Source organism: Leuciscus leuciscus, assembly GCF_965113295.1.
Source record: "Leuciscus leuciscus genome assembly, chromosome: 8".
NCBI classification, from domain to species: Eukaryota; Metazoa; Chordata; class Actinopteri; order Cypriniformes; family Leuciscidae; genus Leuciscus; species Leuciscus leuciscus.
Genome location: NC_138732.1, coordinates 38145402 through 38159546, shown reverse-complemented (window position 1 = coordinate 38159546; position 14145 = coordinate 38145402). Strand labels below are relative to the sequence as shown.

Genomic DNA, 14145 nt, shown 5'->3' with positions numbered 1-14145 from the left:
ACGGTACATTCTGGTGACGGAATTTTCAACATGCACTGTAAGAGGCTTTAAAGGGGTAGTTACACTAAAATAAAAGAAATAAGTCATAAATTACTCACCCTGTGGCCGGTTGCATAAACATAGCCATAATGTTAAGGCAGTGTCTTAAGTTCTAGTATGACCTACTAGCAGTTAGTCAGGGGCAGTCAGTCTTAGTTTTCGGTATCAAAGTAGGCTTATCTACGTTTTTATGTAACTGATTAAAAAAAGCTATGAACCGTCTTAAAGAAAATAAACTTGTAAGACTAGTCTTAGAGGTTTATTAGGGTGACCATATTCCAGGACATGTCCGGCCGGGATTTCGAGATCGCCCAAAATATCCGGGATACGGCTTTTGCTTTCTCGTCGCCATTCTTTTTGTTTACATGCACACCTTTTGATTCAGTAGGACTGAATTAATTCCGATTGGTGAATCTAAATGTAGTGTTTACATGAACGCTAAACAAGTGATCGGTTGATGTGCGTTCTAGCATTGCTAAGAAAATTCCTGTGTTTTCGTCTCGATCGGGATCCGTGTGAAGCAGAATGCATGACCTGCAAAGTTGGCACGTACGTGTCAGTGTCAAATAATGTAATAATGTAAACATAATGAATGGTGACTGTAGAAAGCAAAAGCCGAATCCCGGGCATTTTGGGCGATCTCGAAATCCTGGCCAGATATGTCCTGGTTAAACAGGACGTATGGTCACCCTAGGTTTATGCAACCGGCCCCTGGTGTTGTTCTAATGCCGTTTCCCCTTCTTTCATTTATGGACCCAGAATGATCCTATGTGACACGTGTCATGTATTCCAAGTGTTCTGGGGGTATACGATATGACCCGCTAACAGCAACAGCCACCGCAGTATCGTTTGTTCACACAACTTTTTTTAACGACTTGCTTTCAACGACCGCAACTTTAAAAAAAAAAGTTGAATCGTGGTCAGTAGACAAGGTGTAGATGTTGGTATTCAAATATTCGTTTATTTAAATGACGTTTAATTTAGTTTAAACCTTTTTTTAGTTTAGTTTTTTAGTTTTTTTACCATTTAACAAGCTTACGATTAGGCAATATGCACAACAAGCTTACAATATATTTTAAGGATTTCTTTTAGTTGAAAACATTAAAAATATGTGTAAACAAAAAATATAAAGAACAAAAGCATTTAAGCTCAAGCAGCACGAACAAAAAAGCTAATAAAGCAGACTGCGCCATTATCATACAGAACCTACACACTCGAGTCAGCATATGGTTATCATGTTTATACAAAAAAGAATGTATTTTTTGGGCGGCAGTGGCTTAGTGGTTCATGTAGGTTGTCTACAAACCGGAAGGTTGGTGGTTCAATCCCTGGTTCCACCTGACCAAGTGTCGAGGTGTCCATGAGCAAGACACCTAACCCCAGCTGCTCCCGACGAGCTGGATGGCGCCTTGCATGGCTGACACCGCCGTCGGTGTGTGAATGGGTGAATGTGAGGCTATGTAAAGCGCTTTGGTGGCCATAGGTTGTGAAAGCGCTATATAAATGCAGTCCATTTACCATTTATATTGTTTCATGTTCATGTTGAGAAAAACAATTAGCCTATATCCACATGCTCGTGAGAAAACACGCTGCGCAGCCGCTGACAGACGCTTCAGAGACACAGATAACGGTGTGCTAACCTGTGTTAACCTGTCTCCCTAAACGAAACTTAAAGGAAGCACATGTCTCAATATAATTCTGTTATCAGATAAGTCATCATCTCTGATCACTCACGCTACAGCTGGGCTTGCCTGCAATCGTGAATGCAGTGATGGACAGCTGTCTTTCCTCAGTCGACTGCTGTTTGGATTTCATGTGATTTCTCATTGTGGTGATGATATAATGATAATGCAGATTCATTAATTAATTTGATCAAAAGTAATTCCATTTTGTAAGATAATTTAGTTAGCTAATTTTCATCTAAGTAATTCCAAACTTTGCGAGGCAGGCGACAACATTATGTGATCAAATACAATCAACTTAACACGCTCCACAGTGCCACCCAGTGGATTTAATTATAACTGCAAGTTAGTGCTTGGGATTTATCATGGATTCACTGCATTTACGGCCAGCCAAGCAACATTACAGTCATCTTTAAAATTAGCTGTATTAGCTTTACTAATTACTATTTTAATGGAATAGTGTAGTATTCATTAATATTTTAACCAGTATTAATGTTTGTGCTTGTTTTTCTTTTCTAGGATCACATAATCTGAAGAGTAATCGAAAGCTGGATGGTGTCGCAGATGCTGCCTTACACACATCCTCCACAGCTGCTGCAGAGAGCAAGAAGAGAGGCAATTCGTACTGCCGCAGTGTTAAATTGGCCTTAAAGAAGCACTACTTACCACGGCCACTGTAAACACGGACTCCTTTAGAGAACCACCTAACTGATGAGTCCTCAAACTACTCAATATCGTTCACAACCTGTGCTGCCAAGGGCTTGAGCCCCCTGGGCCTTTCCAAGAAGACCGCAATCAGATCCATTTCACCATGATAGAACCTGCGAGCATCCCTGGGCTCACACAGGACTGTTTGACTCAGCAGAGTCCCACCTGTCCGGGCTGCTTTATTGAGACCAAGGATTTGTCCAATGTAGAGGCCAGTATCAACCTCAAAATGGCTGACATGACCCGGGACTACACCACCTGCCCTATCTCTGATATCAACATTCAATGTATGAGCACAAGTGAAGCAGTAAGTTATGGAGAAGCGCTCCTCTCGGATCAGCTTTTGAGCTTTCCTGTCCCCAAAACCCAGCTGGTGGAGAAGAAGGACACAGAGAAAATAGACTTAGATGATTCAGCCTCCAAAAACCTGTATGAGGGTCTGCTATTAGACAAGTGCAATGGAGACGATGGCTTGCTTACCAATCCAAATCAGGACTGGGGCTATTTTGAGTCCTTTATTAGCGAGAGTAAGATGGAATTGCTGGATCTCTGCTCCAAGAACGAGTTATCCGTAAATCTCTTCTCTGAGGAGGACGTGGGCAATTACATGTTTGATGATGATGATGATTCCACTCTGAGCAGTGACGTGTGCTCGCTAAAGATCCGCTACGAGTCCTTCCAGGACAACATGAGGGAGAAAACCAATGTTCTGCAGGAAGAAACCCAGTTCAACTTTTTCCCAAGTGTCTTGGTAAACTGCACAAAGAAAGAGAGTAGTGGGGTAAAGCGAGTTGTGGATGATCTACCACCAAAATCAGAGGAGCTTGGATTTCAAAATGAGAGCAAAGGGGATGAAAACGACTGCTCCATAGAGCAGACACCCGATTACAACCCCAAAATGAACTACTTCATTGATTCAAGCAACTCAGCTGAAGACTCAGGGGAGTATAGTGATGACAGCTCCTCCACCATTTCCTCTCTTGACACCTTCCAAGACAACAGGCCTAAACACTTGTTCTCACGAAAGAATGCAAGCTGCTCAAACCATCTGAACTATGGATTACGGGCCAAGAGAAAAGTTAGGTATAGTGATGACTACTTGTATTATGTTGAGTCCACTGATGGCGAAAGAAACATTGAAAAGCGAGAGAAACTACCGATTGGTCCAAAACAAGAAGAGGATCTTGACTGGTGCCCTAAAAAGAGACGAAAATACTCTCGCAAGGACCCACCTGTAATAATCAAATACATTATTGTCAACAGGTTCAAAGGCGACAAATGCATGGCTGTAAAGCTGGGCAGAATCGAATCAGCTGACACGACAGTAAGCTTAAATGAGGATAAAATCAACAAATATGAGAAGCTTGCACCTCTGAAAGATTTCTGGCAGGAGAAACAGAGAGAAAGAGAGGAACAGCTTAAGCTGGCAGCAGGAGGTAAACACAATTCTCACCATCATGCCTTTAGTTCAAGTCCCTCAAAAAGGAAATACAAGCTAGCAAACAGGCTTAGAATTCAGAGAATTCATACTGTGGAGCAATCACCCAACAGCCAGGGCCACTTTGCCTCTGATCCCAGGCAGGAGGTTGCTTCTACAGATGAAACTGCCTCCATGGGAATGCCATTAACAATAGCCTCCAGCTGTGCAAGCACATTAGACCCAAATGACATCATACACACTGCCACCCGGAAGAGCAGATCACAAGAGAGGGAGGAAGGGAGAAAAGGAAATAAAATATTCAGAATACAGAAATTCAGAAGCGAAGCCAGACTTAGGAGCAAGAAAATGAGAGACCTTGTGGAGAATAGCGAGAGCGTGACAGACCTGACAGAAGTTTGCTCGCTGCAGAAAAATATGGACTCAGTAGGAGGTTCTGAAGATAAAAACGTCAGCCCAGCTGCACACAGTCCCCATTTGTGTGAGAGTCAAACAGCTAATGCCTCTGAAAAATGTGCTTTTGTGACTACCACCTGCTCTACTAACAAAGAGGCATCGTCTGAGAATATGGCTGCAAGTGTTTCCGTTATCCCAGGGGGCTACCTGCAAACATTGTTAGATGCCTCTGATTCTTCAGGTAGCACTGGCATCCAGTTTTTCCCTCAGCAGACCCACCACTCACTGGATCTCTCTTTGGAAAAGCAGCAATTCACCTCAATTCAGCTAGCACAAAGTTGTGTCCTTTCTCCACCATCAGAATCAGAGCTCCAACAGTCACCCCAGAATTGTCCAACTCTTACACAGATGTGGCACCCGCAGCTTGGTCCCAACCAGCAGTTTGGTGCTGCAGATATTGTTGAATCTGCGATCCAACCCAACAGCTTCACTGGAGAGATGGCTATGCCGATGTCTGAGAGTCTGACTGTGTCAGGCTATAGCCAGCTGAGTCTGGAGAGCAACAGAATGCTTTATGAAAAGAATTACATGCCTGAGCAGCCATTGCCTTCTGATGCTGAGTTTCAGGCATGTCAGGGGCAGCCACAGTTTCAAAGAGCCACACTGCACACAGAAAACGGCCGACTCATCAGTTTCGACTCAGTTGGCTCATTGTCAGCTACTTCTAGCAATTACAGCTCTCTGAGTCTTAAGTCCTGCGAGAAAGATGGTGAGGATGATGTGAATGAGAACTTTCTGGCCCACTGCAGTCCCAAACTGGTGATTCAGCAGAGTATCGAAGCAATCACACCCCTGAGGGAGTCCACAGACTTGCTGGATATCTCCAACTTCACTCCCGATAAATTCAGACACACATCATTGTCAGAACTCTCTCCTCCAGAGACACCTAATTTATCCCCTCAAGTTATGGGCCGTGAGATGAAGATAGCTGGGAAGGCCACTGACCTCCAGGATGGGGCTAAGATGTCATGCATCAAAGACGTGGACTGGAACTGCAAAATGATCGAGCAGCGAGATCTGTCTAGATATTCAGTAGATGGTCATGAGTATCAATTGCACATTTTTAATGCTGAAGACAACTTAAGCCTGGGGACGAAGGAGGAAAATGTTGCTGACTTTGATTGTGATATGACGAGTGTAATTAAGGGGACCAAGGCAAAAAGGAAAAATACCAACAAACAAACTGCAGGGCAGGGTACCAAAAAAAGCAAAGCCCCAAGAGCTCCCAAGGCAGAAAAGGGCAAAATTCCACGGCAGACATCAAGAGCATCTAAAAAGTTAAAGGCTTTACTGGACGAGAAGGGGGGTAAAGGCCAGGCTGAGGGCGCTGCTCATCCACTACAGGACAGTGGCTCTGAGGAATGGACAGGAATAGTTTGTTCAGAGAGCAAAAGTCAAGCCCACGATGACCAACGAGAGTTTGAAGAGCCATCCAACATCTTGTCAAATATTGTCTCAGGGATGGCCGAAGTACAGAGATTCATGATGGCTTCTGTTGAGCCAATATGGGGCCCTGCAGCAAATGTCTGCTTGCCCTCAGAGGCTAACAGCCTCAAGTTAAAAACTCTCAAAATCCTTGCAGGAACTTCATCTGACCCGAAGAAGAAAGGCACTTGTGGGGCGAATGGGGGCACAAAAGGCAGAAAAGGTGGGACAAAAGGTGGCAAAAATCAGGCAAAGTTAAATGCCCCCCTGCCTTTTTTCCCTCAGTTGGCTTTGGGCTGTAATGTGTTTGACAAGCCTAGCCTCGGCGTTCCTGGTGTAAATGGGCCTGCGCACAAAAAGATGTACCGTCACAAAACCAGTGCAAAATTCCCTCGGATTGAAAATCTAAAGGGCACGCGACCAGAACGAGACCCAAATAAGGACATATCATTAATGGCATCTTTTGAGAAACTGAGGTAACATTTTATATCTAGCTGCTGATGCACGTTCCTCACTTTCCCACTTCCTCCTCATTTCTTGACTCAAGACCAGAGATGCATGGATTTACGTTATTCTTTAGTACCCCCTCCTTCTTTTTGCCCCTGAAGAGGATATTGATATCTTGCATGAGAAACTTCTTGTACTCGCAAACTACCTATTGATTGATTGTGTTAGGCTTGATTGAGATTTTAAACGACCATGGCTGCATTTTTCTTCTGCATTCTTGTTTTTGCTGTTTTGTTCCCCCCTCGCAGTTGCTGATTAGTTTTTGTCTGAAGAAAAGGAAAAACTTTAAGTGCAAATTCTCTTTTTGGACCTTTTTTTGTTCAGTTCTCAGTGAATCTTGCTGCCCTCATGTAATTATATTTCTCTCTTCAAACATGTAGCTATTAAAATGTCTTTGTGTGAAACAAGCTCCCAATTTGATTATGTATGCTGAAACAGATGCCCTCTCCTCTCTTTTTACCCTTTTACTGCCTGACTTTTTTAAAGTGTGAATATGCTCAGCCCCTTGTCTAAGATAACAACATCCTTGGTACATCCCTAAACATTATCAGTACACAATGGGACCATTTAGTATTGAAGACATATCAGATTAATGTTGTTCTAATTTCTTTCTTACTGTTGGAATGTACTTATGATTTTCTCTTATCTACTATGCTTTTTACAGGAGTTGTACTGGAAAATGTTTTAGATGGACATTTCTATGCCATGGAAATCCCAAAATGCATCATTTTTTTTTTTTTTTTACAGTATCTGTACTGTATACACTGTGCAGAAATGCACTCTTTAAAGCGAAACATGAATTCTATTCGTGTCCCAAATATAAATGATCTGTGTACATTTATAATCTGTATGAATACTGGCTGTTGCAATTACTATCCTAATGAATGCTGGCTGTTCTCTCAAGACTTAACAATATCTGACATTTCTTTTTGGTTAGTTGTTTTGTCTGTCTTCTTTGGGCACCCTATCGTTTGAAGAGCACCTGCAGCTGACAGTGGTACAACCACTCAACCAAAACAACTAAACTCTGAACTTTTTTACTTTTCCCACCTTGCTTGCCAAATTCAATGTACCTCAGCATTACTTCTGCTTAGAAACTAAAAGAGAAGAAAAGATTGACTTCTAAACACAGAAGGAAAAAAAATGAGAAAGGTGGACACAGATAATGTTAATAGAGGATGGTATCAGTTGGTAAGCAATCATTTCACAATCTACTGTAACAGGGACTGGGAACATAATGTTCCATATTTTGCGTATTTGTTGCATTGAATACTTTTGATAATTAAGAAAGTGTAAAGGATGCCTCTTTTCCTTTAACCCACTTTTAAACATTTGCCTTCCGGTTTGCCATAAATGTTTAAGTATCCCGTGCTAACAATTTCATTTGACAACAAGAAGTTGTTCATATGTGAAATTAAAAAAAAAAAAATTTGTTGAACATGCTGTTTTTTTGTTTTGTTTTTTTTTTTGTAAATTTTATTAGTGGCACATAATTAACACATTTGCTTTGCTATTGTTGCAAAATTTCAACCTTTGAAACCAAATTGGTCCTTTCAAAAGCACATTGGCATTTACCACATATGGATTTGTAGATGACACCTTTGATTTAAAAGAGTTGCTCTAGGAGGATATCTCAGGTAAAGTAATGCCTTACCTATAGCTTTTACCTTAGAAAGATTTCACTCCGCCCCCTCTGCCTCTAGCCGGCCATGTTTAGCACCAGGATGATGCTGATGGGAAACTGCACATGGGCCGCTCGCCCGACTTGCCTGCCTTCTCTCATTTCTGCCTGTTGTCAACTGAATGTACTTCTAGTTTTTTACAATGTGCCACTGTTAAGCTGCCTCCTCCTACTGGTGCTAAGAAGGTAATTGTATTCTCCCAGAAATTCTGAAACAGGGAATATTTGAATTGAAAACCCTACTCCTCTCTTTATGAATGTACAATATATGGTTCTGTTTGATGTATTCACAACACAATTCTTTGTCCTTAAATGGAATTGCTTTTGCCTTTTTGTTGGAGAAATTATCAAGCTTTATAAATATTGTCTAGAGTTGATACCAGAGGGACTCTCGACATCTCAAAAAAATTGTATATTTTTCTCTGTGCCAATTTGTAAGATATTTTGTAAGTGTATATTTTTCTTAGAAAGTGCTGTGAAGTATTAGTATGTGTGTGTGCGTGCGTGCGTGCGTGCGTGTGTGTGTGTGTGTGTGTGTGTGTGTGTGTGAGTAACCTTTTTTGTGCCTCTGTAGGCAGTGAAAAGGATGTATAATGACAAGCTTTTGGTTTTACAAACCAAAATATTAAGAAACAAAAAAATGAAAAGGATAAAACTCTACCTTTTGTTGCAAGTTTTGTAAGAGGAAAATTATCTTGTTGTGAGAGTGTTGTGTTATTGTGAAAAACACATATAGGCAAAAAAGTTCAGACAAAAATTGTGAACTATTCGCTGTTTTATAGATTTTCTTGTAAATTATTCTTGTATTATTTTATGTTGTATCTGTTGCAAAGGTTTTAAATATTTGTGATCAAGCCTGTATGGTGAAATGTAATATTGGTAACTTGCTGAGTTTTGTAATAATGTTTATGGAGTACATATACAAATTAAAAGAAGATTTTGAATGCTGCCTTTTGAATGTTGTCACATTTCTTCCATGATTGTTTACACAGTTAATGCCTAAAATAAATGTGAACAAAAATGATAATAGGGGATGTCATTGTTTTAAGTTTAAGTTAAGTTTATTTAAGTAAGTTTTGCATTCAATTGTACTATATGTCAGCGTTTGTTAAAGTATATGTTGGCATATAAAGTCCTAATTTCTAATAATTTCTTATAGGGGATATCGTTACAGGCGTCTGTAGTGGAATAATGTGACATTTCTCCAAAACACTGCAGTGAAATGGTTTCATAGGAGGTGTGCATATAGTGTGGGACGTCCCTATAAGAACTAGCCATTGTTTTTTTTTCTACTTAGTAGAAATTAAGTCTTTATAGGCATCTGAATGTGACATTGTGCAGTGAAATGCTTTTATATGAGGTAGGCCATGCACATAGTTTGGGACATTGCGTGCAAGAATAACTTGTCAGTAATGTATTCAAGTAGGCTATTTAGTTAGAGTAACAAATGCATTTAAGACTAACTGTTATTCCAGGAAGGTAAAACAAAACACCAAAAAGAGGTATTTAGAAAGAGTAAACTCTTTATGTTGTCTGCTTTTTGCAAATAATTATGCTGTGGTTATTATGTGCCCTGCTCTCCAGGACCTGTACCTGAACAGGTCAGGTAACCTCATCACAGACTCCACTCACGCCGGCCACAGTATTTGAACGGTCGTCATCAGGACGGCGCCTCAGTTCACTATAGGCACTAGAACATCTAGGCACAGGAACAGTTTCTTCCCACAGGCTATTTCCCTCTTGAACAGTTAAATGCCTTCAAAGTGCAATACCCCTCTTTTTTTTTGTGTGTGTGCAATATCCTTGCAAATTCATTTAATATTCATATCCCTTTCAGCTGCAGAAAAGTTAATTAACATGTTTGTTTTCTCTCGCATTGATTATAATGCGCTTCTATAATGGGGTTTCTAAGCATAGTAGAATTTTAACTAGGACCAAAACTAGAGATCATTTTACTCCAGTTTTGAAGTCACTACATTGGTTACCAGTTAAAGGAATAGGAATTTATTTATTTTTCTACTATGGAAGTCAATGGGGTCCATCAACTGTCTAGTTACCGACATTCCTCACTCTATCTTCTTTTGTGTTCAGCAGAAGAAAGAAACTCATACAGGTTTGAAACAACTTGAGGGTGAGTATGATGACATGAATTTAGATTTTTAAGCGAACTATTCCTTTAAGTACATAGTTTATTTTAAAGGGGTGGTATAATGCCCTTTTCACAAGATGTAAAATATGTCTTTGATGTCCCCAGAGTGTGTATGTGAAGTTTTAGCTCAAAATACCCCACAGATATTTTTATATAGCATGTTAAAGTTGTCACTTTTGGAGGGTGAGCAAAAACACACCGTTTTGTGTCTGTTCCTTTAAATGCAAATGAGCTGCTGCTCCCGGCACAGTGGGCGGAGCTTCAAGAGCTTGTGTCCTTTTACCGCACACAGACATGCACTGAAATTTTTTAAATGGTAGCCTTTTATGTTCAAACCGGAGTCAGACAATGATGGAGAGACTCAAGAAGTGACAACATGTAGAAGCAACAGGACATTTCTGAATGGTTAGTTGATGAATTTATGAAGCTGATGTGTAGTTATCTTCTAGTCATTGATTAGCATATTCTGTCTTGATAATTTATAAATCGTGTTCTGGGGGCGGGGTTTATGTAAATTTTAGGGTTGGGGATGTCACTAACCCAAGAGGAATGTCGTAGTCTCTACCAGCCGTTTGCTGTAGTCCTTAAAAAGCAATTTCTTTAACTGCAAATATCTCCCTTTGCTTTGAACTTTGAGCATAGTAACTTTGCAGATGTTGTTTCTCAAACAGCAATATTTGCCACCTTTCATTTTAGTCAAACTGCAGTTACCGACATTAATTTTGGTAGCTATTTATATGTAGTCTTTAGACAAAAAATGTCATAATTTTTCTCTCTATAGGCCAATTCAATTAAGCTTATGAGAAATTTAAATTAAGGTAACAGGCTGTATTGACATTGCACTCTTTAGCAGTAGCACTTGTGCAATTCTACATACCCCTTTTCCTTAGTTCAGTGGTTCAGTGGTTTTTAGAGTGCCGTACCCCCTCTCTTCCACTACCATTACTGCAGTCACACCTTTTTTTTTTTTTTTTTGGCTGATAAGTGGCAGGCTCGATTAAGAACTCCAGGGGAGACGCGATTCCTGCCGGTTCCATAGTGAGAGCGGCGCAGCCAGAGACATTTTGGGCGCTGTGGCATATTAAATATATTATAAATAGTTTTTCCGCGTGAGAAATACATTGTGTGGCGGGAGTGCGTGACAAAAGACCGAAATGAGTGACTGTCACGCTCAATGCATGACACTTGAGAGCCCTGTGTCATGTTTATCCAAATAAAACTGAAAAAAACGTAGACCCCACTACATTGCTATATAGAAGATATTGACCAAAAATGTATGCACCTCTTGATGAAAATAACATCACAACATTTATTTCCATCAAGAGGTACATACATTTTTGGTCAAGATATTGTATTGTCAATGCAAGAGTCCAGCACTCTGTAAAGTCTCCTCCAGCACATCCCAAACACTTTCAATGAATTGAAGCCTGGACTCTGAGGAGCCTGTTCATGTGTGAAGATGATTCTTCATGCTCCTCACAATTCATAATCTAAGCCTGATGAATCTTGACATTGTCATCCTGGAATATGGCCATGATGTGTCTTCCCTACATGGTTGTTCAAGAAATGAAAAACACTCCATCAATTAGAGTTAGAAGAACTGTTGCCAAACATATAACATGATAGAAACATAATAATCACTGCAATAATGATCTAATCACTCTTAAGCATTTGCCTATTTAAATCCTATTTGTTTTGGCATTATGTGTTTGTGCCAGACATACTGCCTCTAACTTCATATTTCCTGCACAATGTTTTGAGCCATCAGGTGTGTGACACACAGACTTTGATATCAACAAACAAATGACATGGAAAGTGTTTTCTCAGCTCCTTCTTTTTAACGGGTAAGCTCATTTTTTATTATTCTATGCAGAGTTATGACATTTCTGATTTGCATTTATTTGCCTGCTTTCTGTGACCCAGAACAAATGTGCAAACAATGTTCAGATGAGTCACACAACCCTCCAGTAGAGAAGCGCTGACTTTGACCCTTGACAATCAATAACAAAGCGTTAAAATGATTTTAATTCAAAACAATAACAACACCAACAAAAATTCTGACGAACAACATGCTATTAACTTGGACTGATGGGATTTTCAAAGGGTGAACCACTTGAACAACATTTTTAAGTACATTTATTTATTGAGATCATTCAGGAATTCATGTTTTTGACTGTTATGAAGATCTTTTTCATTAAAATCTAAGCTTACTGTAATATTATGGCTAATATTAAATACCCAACCAAAAATTAAAATGTCTGTGTGTCAAAACTTGAATGACATTCTTCTTCTAGAACACAAGATGTTTTAAAAGTCGATCGGACCCAAAGACTTTTGTATAAATATCATATTTTATGTTCCACAGAAGAAAGAGAAACATGAGGGTGAGAAAATATGTTTGTGTTTAGGAGAAGAGAAATTAAATACAAACAAGATGTACCGCATGGCGGTACAAAATATGACCGCCGCTCAGGCCTGCACTGGCTTTCCACAAAAATAAATGACGTGGAGCAATTTGGCTGTATTGCGTGTTTATGTATATACCTAAAAAAAGTAGTAGTATGTGCATGTCTGTCTGTGTGTGTGTTTGTGTATGTGTGTGTCTGTGTGTGTGTGTGTGTGTGTGTGTGTGCGTGTGTGTGTGTGTGTGTGTGTGTGTGTGTGTGTCTGTGCGTGTATGTATGCGTGCGTACATGTGTGTGCGCGTGTGTGTTTGTGTGTGTGTGTCTGAGCATGTGGATTTGTATGTGTGTGTATGGGTGTGTGTCTGTGCGTGTGGATGTCAGTGTGTGTGCATGCTTGCGTTTGTTTGTATTCCTGCATGTGTGTGTGTGACAGTATCATCCTAAACCAGCAACCCTTCGCTCAACACCACCATCTACAGGCCGATGAGTGTACAGTCACTAAATGTGCACATAAATGAATTTATTTTATACCCCCCCATGGATGAAATTCTACGAAACTTAGCATACCCCCAGAGGATGTCAAGTTAATCATACACATGAAATATGGTGCAGTTCTGAACATCTCAACTGAAGATAGGGGCGATTAAAGCAGAATAATATTGCATTTTCCCCGGGGACCAAACGAAATTTTTCCGTAAAAGTCTAGTGGGGCTACATGCCCACCAAATTTCATGTTCCCCGGTGTTTCGGTGTCCCTGGTATCGTTGACGAAAAATTCAGTAGATGAAAAAAAAAAAAAAAAAAAAAAAAAACTTTGACAATCCCATAATAATAGGGAGTGAAAAGTAAGATTGATTTTTGGGGTATAGTTTCTCCCTGTTTTTCTTTTTTCTTTTCTAACTATAAAACTCATGCAAAAAAATAAATAAAAAACTTGTAGGCTACTCCTTGATCACAGGTACTCTGAACTTACCAATACATTGCTCACAAAAATTGTAGCACAAACACTTTTTATTATCACTTTAAAATTGTTCTTGTTTTGTTTTCCTGTACTAGTTTTGTATTATTTAGGTCTACTTCTGAAATGGTGTTAAGGCGCTGCTAATAATGTTGACTCCTTGCTAATATTAAAGTCAGCATGAAACCTAAGTTGCAATTGTCTTTTCTTCCTTATTGTGACTTATATTTGAGTATAAATTTAGGGCGGGACTTGATTTGGTGTACGGGTAATGTTAGCACTCATAAGGGGGAAACGTTAGCTGTAAAATAGCTAATTAATTATATTGATTTCACTTTACCTCATACTGAACCTAAATATCATATCTTCCAAGAATATTGTTCCTGGTTGATGAATATGTTGATGCTTTTGTTTCTGGTATCTCTTTTACAATTTCATAATAAAAGTTAAGCTCTTGATGTTTAGAAACAAAATGTTAAAACAATTAATCAGCATGTGAACTTAAAAAAAAAAAAAAAGCATTTGTATTGTCATTTTGGACAGACATTGACAAACTAATTTCAGTGTTATTTTGTGTAATAATGACTATATTGAAAGAGTCCATAATGTTTTAGCAGTATAACTATGGGTAGGGCATACAGCTCTGGAAACAAATTAAGAGACCACTGCAAAATTAGCAGTTTCTCTGGATTTTATC

The 14145-nt window shown here is 39.6% G+C and overlaps 1 protein-coding gene across 1 annotated transcript in view; it reads left to right on the top strand.

The window, feature by feature from the left end:
* nexmifb (neurite extension and migration factor b) overlaps window positions 1-8880 on the top strand; it is a 71594-nt gene extending 62714 nt beyond the window's left edge. Inside the window, exon 3 of the mRNA XM_082178264.1 lies at window positions 2241-8880. Within this exon, the coding sequence (XP_082034390.1) occupies window positions 2533-6228 (3696 nt within the window). The 5' untranslated portion in view covers window positions 2241-2532 and the 3' untranslated portion in view covers window positions 6229-8880. The remainder of the gene's footprint in view (window positions 1-2240) is intronic.
* Window positions 8881-14145: the final 5265 nt, after the last annotated feature.